The sequence below is a fragment of the Rousettus aegyptiacus genome, unplaced genomic scaffold (assembly GCF_014176215.1).
Source record: "Rousettus aegyptiacus isolate mRouAeg1 unplaced genomic scaffold, mRouAeg1.p scaffold_m13_p_14, whole genome shotgun sequence".
Lineage (NCBI taxonomy): Eukaryota > Metazoa > Chordata > Mammalia > Chiroptera > Pteropodidae > Rousettus > Rousettus aegyptiacus.
The window spans coordinates 21,706,639-21,722,673 of record NW_023416289.1 but is presented as its reverse complement, the minus strand read 5'-3'; the positions used below and the strand labels follow the sequence as shown (position 1 = coordinate 21,722,673).

The following is a 16,035-nucleotide window of genomic DNA, read 5'->3' as shown; positions in this document are numbered from 1 at the left end:
TGTCTATAACTATTTTCAAGTTGGCCCTGAATCATACTATGGGTTGGCCCCAAAGGCTGGAGATAGGGGAGAGGCAACTGGTTATCAATATTTATTTTGGAATAAGGGAGAAGCACCTTTCCTTTCCTATGTGTTTTATGTTTGCTAATATCATGCTTGGGTTGGAATCAGACAACTCGGCACAAAGTTTTGAGAGTAAAGGGTTGGAATCAAAACATCTTATTCTGATCACTTGGTTTATTTTTTCTTCTTTTTTTAAATAGGGGTGGGAGGGAGATTACTGTACCCCAAAAAGGAGGGTATCTGCACTAAGAATTTGGAAGCACTTTGGAAGTTCATAACCTCATCAGAAACTGCCATGGTCCTGACTTTATAGATGAGTAACATAACGGTGAAATAAATTCTAGGGAATCAAGCCATGTTATTTTAAAGTGCTACTTTTTTCAGCATTCTGTGTATCTTAAAAATTGTTATTGTGGAGTCAATTTCTGGCAAAATCTCTTTGTCAGGCAAAATATTGGCCTTGTGAGAACTGAAGTTAGTCAACTTTTAGGTGAACTTAAATGGACTTTGGTGAGCTTGTAGTTCTACTTTATATCTTTAAAGATCGTTTTTTTTAAACTGACAAAGAAAATCCGCTTTCCTGATCTAAAAACTCATCTTTGGGGTAAAGAGTTAAGTGTCCAAAGATTATAACAGTTCATGAGGTCGGAGGGTGCGAGCCTGGCACCTGGACTCCGCCCATCCACAGCTGACAGATTCCAACAGAAGTGTATTTAAATTATCCAGGAGACAATATTGGGCAGGGCAAGGGAGGGTAAGGTGGAGTTTTAAGGCTACTGCATTTTAACCAAAGGTTGTGGGGGAGGGGCACCTGGAGAAAATAAAGTCACCCTTCCTTTTTTGAAACAAAACTAACACTTGAAAATAATGATTTTTTTGTCGAATGAAAATGAGATAGAATTTCAATGCCCCTAGCCACAAGGGACCAGTTTCACTGAGAAGTGTACAGCAGGGACTCAAAATTTTGAAAACATTTAGGGAAAGGAAACACTGGCTTTCTGCTAATTGGTAAATATTCCAGTGGGGCTCTGTGTGGCTCTGTTTTTGTTGGGACACGTTATGTTGTATGCACACGTATGGACCAGAGTCTGCTGAGTTTATAAAGTTTAGAAAAGGTGGTTGATAGAAATCTTTATTTTTATTCATTTATCTTAATAAATCCCACTAGAACTCTTAAAAAAAAAACATTAATTGCGTGCTTACTATGTTAGGCATTGTTTAAATGTTTTACAAATATTGATTCACTCAAGCCTCCAAATTCTATGAGTTAACTAACTATAGTAACCATAATATACCTGAGGAAGCTAAAGCACAGCTAAATAATAAGTCATGGAAATTAGGATTCAAATCCAAGAAGTCTGTTCTGAAGACTGAATGCTTAGCAACTGGTATTAACTGTTTCTCTGACTCTCTAAGAATTTAAAAAAGAGGATCATGACAGGGGCAAAGGGTTAGAGGAGGGGGTGCTAATGACAAGAGTGTTAGGTAAGGAAGTTTTCATCTAGGAGGTAGAGACCGACAGCATCACAAGGGATACTGTTGAGTTTATCATGGAGTGGGCTGCAGGGCGGACACCATCAGCGGCCAGCCTGGGGGTTGGGGTACCCAGGGCTCATGGCCTGGTGGGTGCCCGTGAGAACAGACAGGCTGTTTCTTGCTATGCATCTCATCTTTCCTGGCTGAACTGATATTTTTTCCTTAATAAGAGCAATAATATTCCAAAAAGGAACTGCAGTCTTGAGGGTGTGCTGCTGGGGAAGTGGATGAGTCCCTGGGGTCATATCAACTCAGCGAAGACTAATCCTTGGGTTTAGATTGTTTGGTGCACATCTAAGGGCTGGAACTATAGAGCTCAATCTTCCTTAAAGTCTAATTATATCTTATGTGTTTGAGGAAAGTGATGTTTGGAAACGGGCTTGTGTGACTACCCCACTAATACATAAGGACATTGAACAGCCGGCTGTCAGGGAAGGTACACAGAGGGAGCTGAGATTGGCTTCATCTGCTCCCTGCTCCACGTCTCAACAGCCAGCAACCAGTGGGCTACCCTATTTGCTGCTCTTTTGATTCTGGCGATGAATGCCAGAGTACCACTGAGTAATATTTTCTAACCAGATAATAATAACAATGTGATGATAATAATAGTAATAATAGCAACTGACATATGAGTTTTCTTCGTGCCAGATAGCATTCTAAGCCCATTACAGAACCCTCTTCTAAAGCACCATATAAAAACTGTGAGCTAGGTGTTATACCCATTTTTACAGATGAAGAAACAAGGTCCAAGGAAGTTAAAGTACGTGTTCAAGGTTTCTCACCTGAAAACCAGAGAACAAGATGAAAACTAGCTCTAGGCTCCAGAATCTGGTCCCTTAAGTTCCATACTGTCTCCATAGCTTAAATGCTACCTTTTTGGCCCCTTCCTTTTTCCTTTCTCAAGTCAGCCATGTTAATGGAAGGTCCTCCCCTCATCCTGAGGCTCCCTCAGCTCCTGGGCAATCCCTAGTTGTCCTCAGTATGTGGGGAAGAAAAGTTCACCAACAAAATCCATGGTGTGGAATCCATTCCAGCTCACTCTAAGCAAGAGCAAGGCTTCTCTCAGCACTGCCTACCAGTCAGCACAGCCCCGTATTTAAAAACATGGCTCTGTATTCAGAGAATTCACATACCAGCTCTTTCTCTTCATAGCTGTGTGACCTGGAGCAAGTTACTTAACCTCTCTGTGTCTCAGTTCCCTGCACTAAAGTGTGGATGTAATCGTATCTACCTCATAGAGAGTATGTGAAAATTACTGGGCTCAATCTATTTTAGCCCTTATCCCCTTGTGGACTGAAATATTTATTCAACTAATATTAAATGAATGAATCCTATCTCGGAGGCCAAATTCAACCTTTATAATGTTTATGATAAAGATTGTTTCTATGGCCCAGTCATGATTTACTCTAAAGAATTTAAAAGGATCTAGAATAAAGATCAAGCGAGGCTTTTGCAGGCATAGACATAGCTTGGAAGAAGTGTTTTTAGATATAGTTTTTTCAACCTAAGGCATTTTTCTGACTTGCGAGGACTCCAGGCACTGGCTGCCAGCAGCAGAGGTTTCCAGAAACAAGGAGGTGGGGCCTTGCTACATGACATGTCTCTGAAGTATCTTTGACATTTAGGAAGGTGAAGACCAGTTTCTCGAGGTCAACAGTTAGAGAACAAGGATCTTAACAATTCCAGTGGGTCCCCAGGCCACGGCCCTTCCTGTTGATGCCAAGAAATAGTTAATCCTTATCCCTTTGATTATTCATGAAGGATAAGATAGAGCCACTTTGTTCTCTTTAAATTTTCAGAGCTTCCGTTTCCTACAGTTATAGGCCCCTGGGGATGACAAACTCTTGCTATAGTGAAATCCCTCTTATCTAGGGGCTCAGGTTGGGACAAACAGAATAAATGAGGGAGGTGCTGATGTTTCTGAGGCTACTGCTGTGGTGTAGTGTCGAGGACACTGGATCAGGAGTCCCTGGTACTGGATATTTGGGTTCGAATATAACCTCCCTACTAATGAACTTTGCGGTCTTGGAAACAGCCCTGAATCTCTTAACCTGGAAATTATAATACCTAAGTTTCACTGGGTATTTATCATGTGCCAAGTATGCTCCAAGTTCACAAGTACCACCTAAGGCTGGCACTAATATCACCCCACTTTACAGATGAGGAAATTAAGTCTTAGAGAGGTTGGGAAGCTGGAGCTGGGATTAAACTCATGGAGTCTCGCTCTAGAATTCAGAGTCTAATCTCTTCACTGTCTCATTATCCAATGGGAGAAGGGTTATTTAAGGATGAAATGTTTGCAAAGAGTCTGGTATATAGCTAGTATTTCATACTGGTTGATGTCGGTCTTTGTTTTTCCCTACTCTGAGATCTCATGCATGCTCCTGCCAGCTGGGGTGCTGAAGGATACAGACTGAGCATAGCTGGACCATGGGATGATGGAGGGGGTGCTGCGTGAGACAGCCACAGGGGCCATGAAGAGGGGGCCTTGTTCAACTAATAGTGCACACTGGGTACAGACAGAATCTGGTAAGAATATTCAGAATGTGGGAGGGTATGAGCAAGGCCCCAATGACTGCTTAATAGATGAAAATTGTGTAAGATCACTAAGAATAATTTTTTTTTCCAGTATTAATATAATGACAGGGCCTTCCTTAGCTCAGCAAATAACTTTTCTAGAGCATAGAAAAATGGCCTGCAACAGCTGTTTGATTCACAAATGTTTACTGCATTAATTATGTGGCAAGAAACAAGCACAAAAAGAATAAGACACAGTTGCTCCGATGGAGGAGCTTATAGGTTGGGGGAGAGAAAAAGATGAATAAATCACAAGTAATAATAATAATGATAATAGCTAACACTTTATGCCTTCTCCTATGTTAAGTGCCTCCTAAGTATCAGCTCATTTAATGTGCATAGAAACCCTCTGAGGAATAAATGTATTGTTACTCTCCCCATTATGTGAAGAGGAAACTTAGAAGTTGAGTAGCTTTGGATATATCATCGACTGTTGGACTCCAGGGCCCTTGCCTTAGCCATCACCCTTAGTTGGGCAGAGGGAGGAAGAAGGTGCAGCCTAGAGAGGCGGAAATGCCAGACGCCCTGTGCATGAAGTAAAGGGAATGCTCGCGGCTTTAACAGGTAACCCCTGGAATGTCAGTACTTAAGATAATAGGAGTTTCTTTCTTCTCCTTTCTTACATAAAGTCTAAATGGCAGTAAGGCAGGGACAGGACAAGGAATGAAAGTACAGTTATTAAAGTTTCTGGGAGAGTGTAGGCTCTGCTGTCTTTAACACGTGCTCCCCAGCTTAACCTTGACACCTGCCAGGAAACTAGGAAGAGAAAGAGAGCATGGAGGATCTCATAAGAAGGGGCAGGCCTGGAAGTGATACCTATCACATGGCCTCTGCCCTTGCCCCATTGGCTCAAGCTCAGGTGCATGACCCTAGCTAGACACAGGAGAAAGGGGTAGGGAAAGTGGCTTAAAAATGTGATCCCTGGCTCGGCAGTCACCTACCAGCAGCAACTATCTATGGAAAGAGAACAAAGGGCTTGGTGGGCAGCCATCTTGGCCACAACCCTATAGAAACCGCAAGCACTTCTGTATTACTGAAATAAAAGGAATATGGAGAAGAAGCGAGAGAGAGACAGAGAGACAGACAGAGAGACAGAGAGACAGAGAGAGGGACACAAGGTCCAGATGACGAGAGCTATTTGTGCCAAGAAGCTAAGGAAAATTTTTTCTTGACAATGGGAGTCTGTCAATTATAAGCAAGAGCAGATCGGTGTGTTGGGAAAACCACTGTGGCTGTGAGTAAAGATCTGATTTAAGAGAGAGGAAATTACGGCTAGGAAGCCAGTTAAATGTGTGCTGCAATAATCCGGGGGAGAGGCGCTAAGGCCAGAAGTGAAACAGCCGTCGAGGGAACAGGGAACGGCAGGAAGATACAAGAAATGTCCTATTGTCTGGATTTCTTTATACGAAAAGCTATCTGACCCCCATCTCTACTTTTCATGAATGCCCACCGCCAGTTCCATTCCTCATGAATACCCACCCCCCACCTCCACTTCTCACCATTGCCCCTCCCTCCACCCCCTCTTCCACTCTGGTTCAATTTACCTGCTTATCACAGCCTCAAATTGGAGTGCAAACACCACTTCCAGAAAACACCACTTCCAGAAAACACCACTTCCAGAAAACACCACTTCCAGAAAACACCACTTCCAGAAAACAAAGCTCTCCCTGATTATGCCCTTCACTTCTATCCCAGGTCAGGTCCCTTATATAAGCACTCATATTAGCTTGGATCTCCCTTTCAAAGCGCATGGCCTTTATTCATGTGATTATTCGGTTCGTATGCCCACCTTTGATTTACAGGACTTCTCATTGGAAGAAGAAAATCCAACATATTCTCTACTGAATACCTAGTGCCTAACTCAAACCGAGCAAGCCCTCACTACATATGTGTTAGATCAGTGAATGAATAAAGGAGTGAGTCATAGGATTTGGAGACTTGTCGCATGTTGGAGAAGAGATAGCCATGATTCTGAGGTTGCTGGGTAGACGAGTAGTACCTTTCATGATTAATGATGGTTTTTGTTTTTCACAAAGTATTCTTTCATAGTGATTTTGCAGATGGTTGTGTCTTTTCTGCTGAAATTAAATGACTATCCAATATATCCAAATCTTCCAACACACTGAGGATTCCTACTTACCGCAGGCTCTCACAGTTAGTGTTAAAACTATGTGTGGTTAATCAGCCACTCAGGGAGGACCATCAGCACACAGGCCCATAAATGAGGTTGGGGAGCTTCGGGATGCCCCCTTTATAGATTTCACCCCTCCCTTCTGTGGTTTCTCCTTTGAAGTGATTTGTATGGCACTGGGAAATGCCCCATCCATAATGAATAGAATTTAATAATTGAGTGGTAGCAATTTAACTCTGTCTGAAAGTTAAGTTCTGCTTTCCTTTCCAAGATCTGTGGCCCAAGTCAGGCTGCTACTTGCTCTGTTCAGATGAGATTATGAAAAAGGTAAAAAGACTCTAAAAACTGGACAGCATCAAATGTCAGACATAGATGGAAATAACCACATAGCAACCGTAATTTTACTCTTCAAAAACCGAGCACATGTCCAGTCAGGATACTGAAAGTCACAACAGCTTGTTAAACGGAATTGGCAGAACAACCCTCATCTTGAAGTTCCTGACATGAGCCACGCCCGGTTGCTTATTTTGTTACTTTTCCTTTAAGAGATTGTAAGCCCATTTTCAACTAGGTTTGAAAGATTCGATTAGAGGCATTACCCTTTCAGATCTTTTCGTCGTGCTATTGTCAGAGAAAAACAACATCTTCAAAGATGTGTAGACACGTGGGCAATTCCATTGAGAAAGAAACTTGCTTTGAATCAAATTATTTTCCTATGCTTTATCAATGTTTCTTTCAAAATTACTGTTTAGGCTGGCATTTCTCACATTCCGTCTGCAATTTCCCCATCCCAGCCTTAGACAAAAATCGGATGGAAGTCTTGGTGCCATTAGAACTGCACACAGAATATTAAATCAATTTAGGAAATTTTATTCTAATTAGATTTAATCTTCTTGTCACTTCTTCAACATCAAGTTAGAAAACATTATTGAGCCACAGTCTTTTGGGCAGAAGTTGAATAAATATTTGTTTAACAGATGAATAAACGAAGGAATGAATGATTTGGGCTCTCCCAACATTCTAGGTTGTGGAATGGAAAGAGAATAGGTTTGGGAATCAGCCAGATTAGGGTATAAATTCTAGTCGTGTTACTTGCTACGTCGCTTTCTTCAGGCCTCTGTGGGCTCTCCACAGTGAAAAATGGGGCAGCCCAACAAAATGGCTGTATTAGCTCCCTGTTACTGCTGTAACAAATTACCGCAAAGTGAATGGTTCAAAAAAAAATAAAAACCCCACAGATTTATGTTACAGTTCTAGAGGTCAGAAGTCCAAAGTGGGTCTCACTCAGCAAAAATCAAGGTGTTAGCAGGGCTATGTTCCTTCTGGAAGAATCCATTTCCTTGCCTCTTCCAGCATCTAAAGGCTGCCTGCATTCACTGTCAATCCAGCAGCGCAGCATGTTTAAATCTCTTTCTGAGTTTTCTGCCTCCCTCTTCCATCTAGGGACTCTTGTGATTACAGTGGGCTCATCTGGATAAGACAGGCTAATCTCTCCATTTTAAGGTCCTTACCTTAATCATATTTGCAAAATTCCTTGTACTATGTAAGGAATCATGCTTATAGGTGCCAAAGATTATGACGTGGACCTCTGTGGGGGGTCATTATCCTGCCTGACACAGCACCCTGCAGCTAATGGCAGCACTTATCAGATTTGCCCAACCGTGGTGGGAAGCACATCCATTCCTCTCCAAGGTAACAAAGATAATACATGAAAGTGCCCCCACGGAGCTCCCCCACCACAGAGCAGTGGCTGGTTGTCTTCTTGGAAGGAATCCAGTTCCGCTTGGGGGTGACTCACTGGCCTTTCCACTGCCGGTGGTGGAACGGTCTGGGTTTTCCTTAGATTTTGTGAGACAATGTCAATTCCACCCCAGCCTGATTGAGTATTCACATACATGGATATGTAACTTGGCCAAGTCTTTCCTCTGATGGTAACCTTGAATTCAGTGCTGCATACTACCTATCAAATCTTGGTTGGGAGAGCTACTCACCTGAGAGATGCGTAATCACACCTTTAAACTGGCTTCAGATTAAGCCAAACCACATCCTTTTGGCCCCAGAATATTTGCTTTCACTATACTTTGCTTTACTTTGGCACTGTTAGTACATTAGGGGTACACCATAAGAAAAAACATTATGGTAATATTTGCATTTACTGTAACAGTTTTGTTGAGTATGTTCATACATTTCTTATGAGAAACCACAGAAAAATATTCCCTTGGGCTCAAAACCTAGTACTATTATGGTTTTCCTTAATAGCAACTGGTTTATTTCCATCAAATGAACACTACCTCCATGGCTGGTCATTTTGTCTTATTTGGAAAATAAGGAAGCTAAGCCAAGATTGTTGTCCATCCTCAACAAAGCTTTAGAACATCATAGCCTGTGTTATATATGCCAATTTATTTTCCTACCCTCATTTCCCCCCCAAGTTCCTTCATCTTTTTCACATTTTAGTTCTTATTGTAATATCTGTAAGCCCAGAATAAGACATGGTAAAAACTTTTTTAGTTTTGAAGATCTTTTTTTCTTGTTTGTGAGACACATGCTCCTGACACATTCTCCCTTGTTCCAGGAACAAACAAATGAAAAAAAAAAAAATACATGAAAGGAAACATCATCAGTGCCAATGTTTAAACACTGACTCGCAGCAGAACTGAGTTTAGCACCATCATAAAGATGGGAGCTTATGTTGATAATATGAAAACAAGTCTCTAATGCTTTGGATGCTGAATAAACTAAGATTATAATGCCAGAATTCTAAATGGCTTCTTTGCCATTAGCAGATTACCTGGCACTGGAATCCATTTCTTTTCTAAGGGATATTTAGCTTTTATTATATCTTTACTCATGATCAAAAGACATCAGCAAATTTTGCTAAAGTGATTGAAGATATTCCTATTTTGGCATTTCTAAAGCTTCAGCTCTTTGCCTTCCTGTTTTTTGTATGTGAGCTCGTCTTCTCAGAAGGAAAAACAGAAATGTGCTCTATATTGTGTAAGGTTTTGAGAAATGTTGAAGCCAAGGTTTTTAAAAATCAATGTTAGCATAACCTCCAGTGAAAATACATCCAAGTTAGACTCAACCATAAGGGTTCGTCTCTGAGTTCATCGAATCACAGAATCAGCAACACTGAGAACTTTTCAAAAATCAGACTGTATATCAGGACATTCTCTTGCTTATATCTAACCCATAGAGTACAGAATATAGTATGTTTTCAGTAAATACTTGAATTAATGAGTAATACCTCTCAGTCTCAGAAAAACTAGAGTTATACTCCCACCCCAGTAGACTGTGACTGGTACATAATGCTTGCTATGTGGCAGGCATGTAATATGTACTGAGTGACTGACTGGCTCTGAGATACATCCAAACCCTGAAAGAAATTTCTCCCACCCCTGAACTCTAGAGCATTAACTTTTAGTTCCATTATTTTCCGCCTTGTCAAAAACATACCTGACAGATGATATTTGCATGTGCAACCACCCTATAAGTATACTTAGGTTTATGTATAATTCCCATTGTGCTAGTACGATCTCCATCTACCTCTCTCCCACTCAAGAAAGTAAAGCAGAATACAAGTGAATAAGTATGTCATTAACATGGGAACAATCTAGAATCCATGGCAATTTATTGAAAAGGTAACTCATCCACCATTTTGGCATTTCAGATAACAGTGGTACAGCACTGTGAGACATCTCATAGTGATTAACACCAAGAATGACAATGCTTCGTGACATAAACTGTCTCTAAGACCCACTAAGTCCTAGCATATCACCTTGGAGACCTTCCCAAACTCCAGAGAAACCATCCCTGAGGCTCACCCTATCCCCAACACAATCATCTCTATGAGCTCCTCTGTCCATGTGAGTTTCACCAGAACCACACAGATCATCCCTCCTAATGGACATAGCTCTTACATAGGAATCTCACTGTCACTTGAGCATCCCTCCGCTTTCACCATAATGATTTCGAGGGAGAGGACTCACAAGCAGCCAACTTACCACACCACCACCAGCCGAGTGCACAAGCACAGACATCCCTTCTCTGAGGTTGGCAACTTCAAAGAGCATCATGTAGGCTGTGACGAAGTTCATGGGGAATGCAGCAGCCTCAGAGAAGCTCATGTCATCCGGGATCTTGTAGACAAACTCCACAGGCGTGCAGACCACCTCTGCCCAGGCATTGTAATTGACAAATGCCATGACACGGTCCCCAATCTGGATGGATATAGAGAAGCAATGGGTTAGTAGAGGTTTTATAACCTTTTTTGAGGGATTTCTCAAATAATAATCTGATGAAAACTATAGATTCTCGGGGGGGGGGGGGGCCTTCAAATATGCACACCCTCCACTGCCTCCCAATTTTAAGGCATTTGTGGATGCTCTGAAGCCCATCTATGAAAACTTTCCAGGGGCTATGGAAGCCAGGTTCTCTATTTCTCTTCCTGAGCATAAATACAGAGTACATCACATCAGACACTATGGAATGTTAGTGTCAGAGGGTCATTTTACTAACTTAAGCTCTTATCTAATCTCTCTGTTCTGGAGCTGGGGAAAACTGAGCCACGAGGTAGGTTAAAGGGACAAGGCTAGGAGTAAAACTGCTTGTTTGGTCTCTGCCACCCCATACAAATTCCCTGACAGGCTAGTTCATTGTGGTATTTGCATCAGAGTTTAGCACTGGATTACCAGTCACAGTGGATGTGAACCTGGTGCAGCAGAAGGACCATATAAATCTAAGTGCAGGAGACTAAACAAGAGCAACCAGGCTGAGAGTGAAATAGGAGCATGCCACCAGGTGTGAAGGACAGCTGGCATTTATTGCACGAGTACTCTATGGCAGACATTGTCCTAAGGGTATCACATGTTTCAATTCATGTAATCTTTACAAAACCCTGGTTAAGGCATGGCTAAATAGTGTGTTCTTTTTTATAGTTTACATCCAGACACTATGCAAAAATATAAAAATAAATAAATAAAAAGAGCAGCCATCCCTTTAGAGTGGTTATGATAGTATGCTGGTTTTGTTTTTTTATATCTATAGTATATCATGACTAAAGTAAATACAAATAAGTGAACTAATACTAACAGCTTGTAGGAGCTGCCAAGTGCTAATTAAAGGGAACCATTCCACTATTTGAGTATGTTAGTGGCTTGTACTATACTTTCAAATATAATATTCAAATTGCTATAGGCATAGTGAATTCTTAATAAATTAACAGCTTTCATATATGTATGCATTTTAGTTTATATATATTTTTAAAATTGATTCTACTTCTTTAATTTCTTTGTACCTTAGCATTTCTATTCTACCCCTACTCAACAAACAACAAAAGCCTCCTATGAGAGGGGCTCTGTAAGAGTCCCCTATTACAGATAAATGATCATAGATTTTACGGACATTTAAATTGACACAAAGATTAAAGCACCTGCTCAATGTCATGTCGCTAGAGAGCAGCTAGCCCAAGATGTGAAGCTAGGTAGGCTGACTCCAGATACCAATAATTAATTCATTACGCCTGTAGTAAGCGCTATAAAGAAGACATATAGTTATTAAGGGTGTACAACAGGGGAACCTACCAAGTCTGGGAATATTAGTTTGACTCTCTCAGTCTCGGTTTTCTCAGCTCTAAAATGGGTATAATATTAGGAAAGGGTCCTTACGAAGATTAAATAACATAATATGCATGCAATGCACTTGGCACAGTGCATGTAAAATGAGGAAAGAGCAATCAAGTTATCTCCTAAAAAGAACAGATTGGTTCCTGATCTCATGGAATCCACAATTTAATGATTAAAAGCTAAATACAGACTCATATTTCACGAAGCAGAATGGATAGCCGTCTAATGAAGAAACTGATGGAAAGGAGAGGCTGTCCCACTGGCAGTGAGTGTCTTAATCCCTGGGAGGGTTGAAGACCAAATGATGCATGCTGGCTAGGACTATTGTCTTAAATGCAATGGCTTAGACCAGAGGTCTAACACTGTCATCCTCTTTTGCATAGAATCTTGAAAACCCAAAGATACAGACTCAGTACCCCAGAGTAGCCAGTGGCCTCCAGTATAAACACGGAGTGCAGTGAAGAGAGTATTACAGCCACTCTGATGGACAGTGATGGTCAGTGTCATCATAGTAAGGCTTCATGCTACTCATTCAACTTTGCTCCATCTTTTCCATTTCATTATAAAAATGGAAAAAGTAGCTAAGCCATCCTTATCAGCCCCAGTCTCAGAGTCCAGAGATAGGTAACTTAAAAAATAATCCAATTTACTTCATTATTTCATTCTATTATGAAAAAAATTACTGATGGAAACTAGCCCAAATTATTCCTTTACGGCTCTGCCTCTGGTAACAATTTGTCCAGCCTCTGTTGCAATAGATCAACCAAGAGAGTTGTTCAGCATGCTGCTGCATGGAATTCCATCTCCAATGTGATCGAAAACCTTAAGTCAAAATTATAGAGGGAATATTAGTATTGGTTTTCTCCAAAATCACACCCTGACTAGAAAATTGTAGGTGGTTTCGTTTATTTGTGCATCCGAAAGTTGCCAGAGAGAAGAGGGAGGTGAAAGGTAGGTGTGACAATAAGCAAACCAGAGCAAACTAGCAAAAGAAAGATTATACATAGGTAAAATTAAAATATATATAATCAAGCATAGTAAGTTCTCCCTTTAAAGCAAAGCCAACAACAACCCTACCTACTGTTAATATTCTAAAATAATAGGTTATTTATCTGTGCTCAGGATTAATACAATTTGCAGTATGATCCTGTCCTTTGGGATGGTATGGAGGAGTGAAGAGCAGAAAATGTGTCTTATATGCAGCACTTTCAGAGAGAGAGAGAGAGAGAGAGAGAGAGAGAGAGAGAGAGAGAGAGAGAGAGAGCGAGCGCGAGCTGCCTCTGGTTATATTGCTTACCCAGGGACAGAAAATGTGAACTCATATGAAAGAAAAAAAAAAAGTACAGTTATTTCTTCTTTCTCAGACTTTTTCTTCTCTATTATCTGGAAACCACTGACAGAAAGACTGATGGGTAGGATGAGATTTCCAGACATTCACCATAACGAATTTGGAGCATATTGATATTTTCAGAGTCTGAGGCTCAGATATACTGAGACTAAGCAGCAAGCTCAAATTCAACTCCAAGGGCATTTTGGCATTGCATGTTATAGGATTTTCCCTCCTGCGTTTAGTACTGCATTTGCAGATTGGGAGCAGGAGTCAAGATCATAGAATTTTAAAAAGAGAGAAAAGGCTCTAATAACTTGAATCCAGGTGCAACGACTACTTATCACCTTTTAGACCTCACAGAAAATTACTAAACCCTTCTGCACCTCATCTCTAAGGAGACAATAATAATCTTTACCACAGAATTGTGGTGAGGCTGAACTAAGATAACTTGCCCATGTTTCTGGTTATAGTGGATTCTCAAATGTTAGCTCCAAACGTCTCCCTGGGGAAGTACTTGTAAGCGAGAGCTCTTTTACTTGATATCCATTGGTTTTTCTGACTCCAAACTACCGTAATTTTGTGCAATTGATTTGCCCACAGTTTTTTCAGTTTTCACAGAATGGATTCTATTTTATTTACATTTTATTGGTGGGAAGAGTCATACATCTTTTCACCAATTAATTTTTTTTTATTATTTCGGAGAAATAATAAAAAAGTAGTCAGAATGACATAATAACCCTTCTTATATATCCATTGCCCTATTCCCAAGTCCATCTACCAATGGCCAGTTTTGTCCCATTGTCAGATACCTCTACCCTTAGGCTTCATTCAAAAATGCCACTTTGCCAATGTCTGAAGTAATGGTTTATAAGTGATCACCTAGATGCATCAGTTAAGTAGATATTTAAAGGAATCAAATTATAAGATACAGAGGCTATTTATCCCCAACTTTTGTGTTTTGTAATTGATTTTTGAGCCTCTGGTGATGGGAAAACAAAAGCCTTGTTGGGAGAAGGAAGTATGGACAATTAATTAACCCAAGGCCAAATACTTTTATTTAATCGCTGTATAATATGAATAAAGGAGAGGACAAGATTTCCTCTGGTCACCAGACTGTTGTCAAGAGCCTCAAGACAGTGTACGAGAAAGGCATGAAACATTTGAAAAGTCCTATCATATACAAACATTGCTAATAAAACCAAACAGTAAGACATCAATAACAGTACGTCATAGATTATTTCAAGCATTTTCACTAATTTTTATTATGTCAGTGGATTCCAGTCCAAACATTACCTCGTATCCTTTCACGCTGTCCCCCAGAGCTTCAACAATCCCGGAACATTCAAAACCTGGTACCAGGGGAGTCTTGGGAGGGTTGTCGATATTCCCTTGTCGCACCATCAAGTCAATGAAGTTTAAACCACTGTGGACAGCAAATGTGAAAAGAGAGAAATTCAAAATGAGATCCAAAAGAAAGCACTGGCCTGGCTTTTTCTCTCTTCCCTACCCTTCCCCTTCAGGCTCCCCCTGTTCCGCTCTCCTTTTTTTTTTTTTTCTTTTTTCTTTCTGGAAAAGTGTGCCTAATAGTAATGGCACTTAGCTCAATGTCACCAATACAACAAGACTCAAGTATCTCTATTGACAAGCAATGGTTTCCTGGCAGTTAAAATAGCAGTTGCAGAGTTTACATTCTAATTCGAAAGATAGCCCCTTTTCCCTCTCTCAGAACCTTACTCTGACATTAAAAACATATATTGACTAGCCTGATCATTAGCCATTCTAGCACTTAATCGTGGGTAAAAAATACACTAGGAAGAAATTATAAGAAGATATATGGAAAACAGCCAGACACAATGGCCATTAGCCAATCTATGAGAAAGAGAAAAGATGTAATTTAAAAGGTCTCAAAACAATCATCACACCTAAATCATCACACAAAGTTACACCAGCTCTGTGCCATCAACAGCCCCCGTATGGGGAATATGAGGCATCAAGAGAAAACATCATGTCCAGCGGGAGGAGGATGACTTGAAGAAAAGAGATCAAAGCCATGAACCAATGGGAATGATGAGGATTTGTTTCGGAATGTTTAATTATCTCTGGATGAGAGAAGTTATTAGGTATTTTCTACTAACATTACTTTCAAAATAAGAAAATTATTACATATGACGAAGTCATTGCCTTAGAAAATGATATACTTGCTTCTAATGATGCTACCAATATTCCAAAATGTGTATTTTTTAACAGCTACAATTGAGAATTGCATTTAACACCCAATTACTAATCAAATGAGAAAACACATCCCATTGAACATGTATTTTTTTTCCCCACCAGGTGTGGTTCTAATATACTTCCTGTTTTCATAAGCCACGATCCAATAAAGGCTCAGTTATGGAAACCAAAGTCCTCGTTCTGGCCCAAAGCCCACTAGCATCTGACCACAGCTTCTTAAGTACAGCTTACCCATTTCTTCCTTGGCATCTTTGAAGGCAAAGGAAGCAGCTAATTATACCTGGTCTCAATTCATCAGTCTCATCCATAGAGAATTTATTTTGGTGATGAGCATAACTGCCTTGAAAAATAGTTTCAAAAATCACCACCTTATCAAGGTTTTCTTGACTACAAATCAGGCAGGTTTTACATATTGCCCCATTAGAGTACCTCTAATGCATGCCCTCCTCGAAGGCAGCTGTGTTGTGTGCCTTATATTTCTTTGCCTCCAGAGTGCCGGGCACAGTAAGTAACATAGTAAGTACTCAAGTAACATCTGCTGA

At 40.5% G+C, this 16,035-nt stretch overlaps 1 protein-coding gene across 1 annotated transcript in view; it reads right to left on the bottom strand.

Moving 5' to 3' along the window:
* The window catches only part of VAT1L (vesicle amine transport 1 like), a 136,291-nt gene that overhangs the window by 99,115 nt on the left and 21,141 nt on the right, over positions 1–16,035 (bottom strand). The window contains exons 2-3 of the mRNA XM_016136928.2: positions 14,555–14,684; positions 10,312–10,527 (exon numbers count right to left, since the gene is read on the bottom strand). Of these exons, the coding sequence (XP_015992414.1) occupies positions 10,312–10,527; positions 14,555–14,684 (346 nt within the window). The remainder of the gene's footprint in view (positions 1–10,311; positions 10,528–14,554; positions 14,685–16,035) is intronic.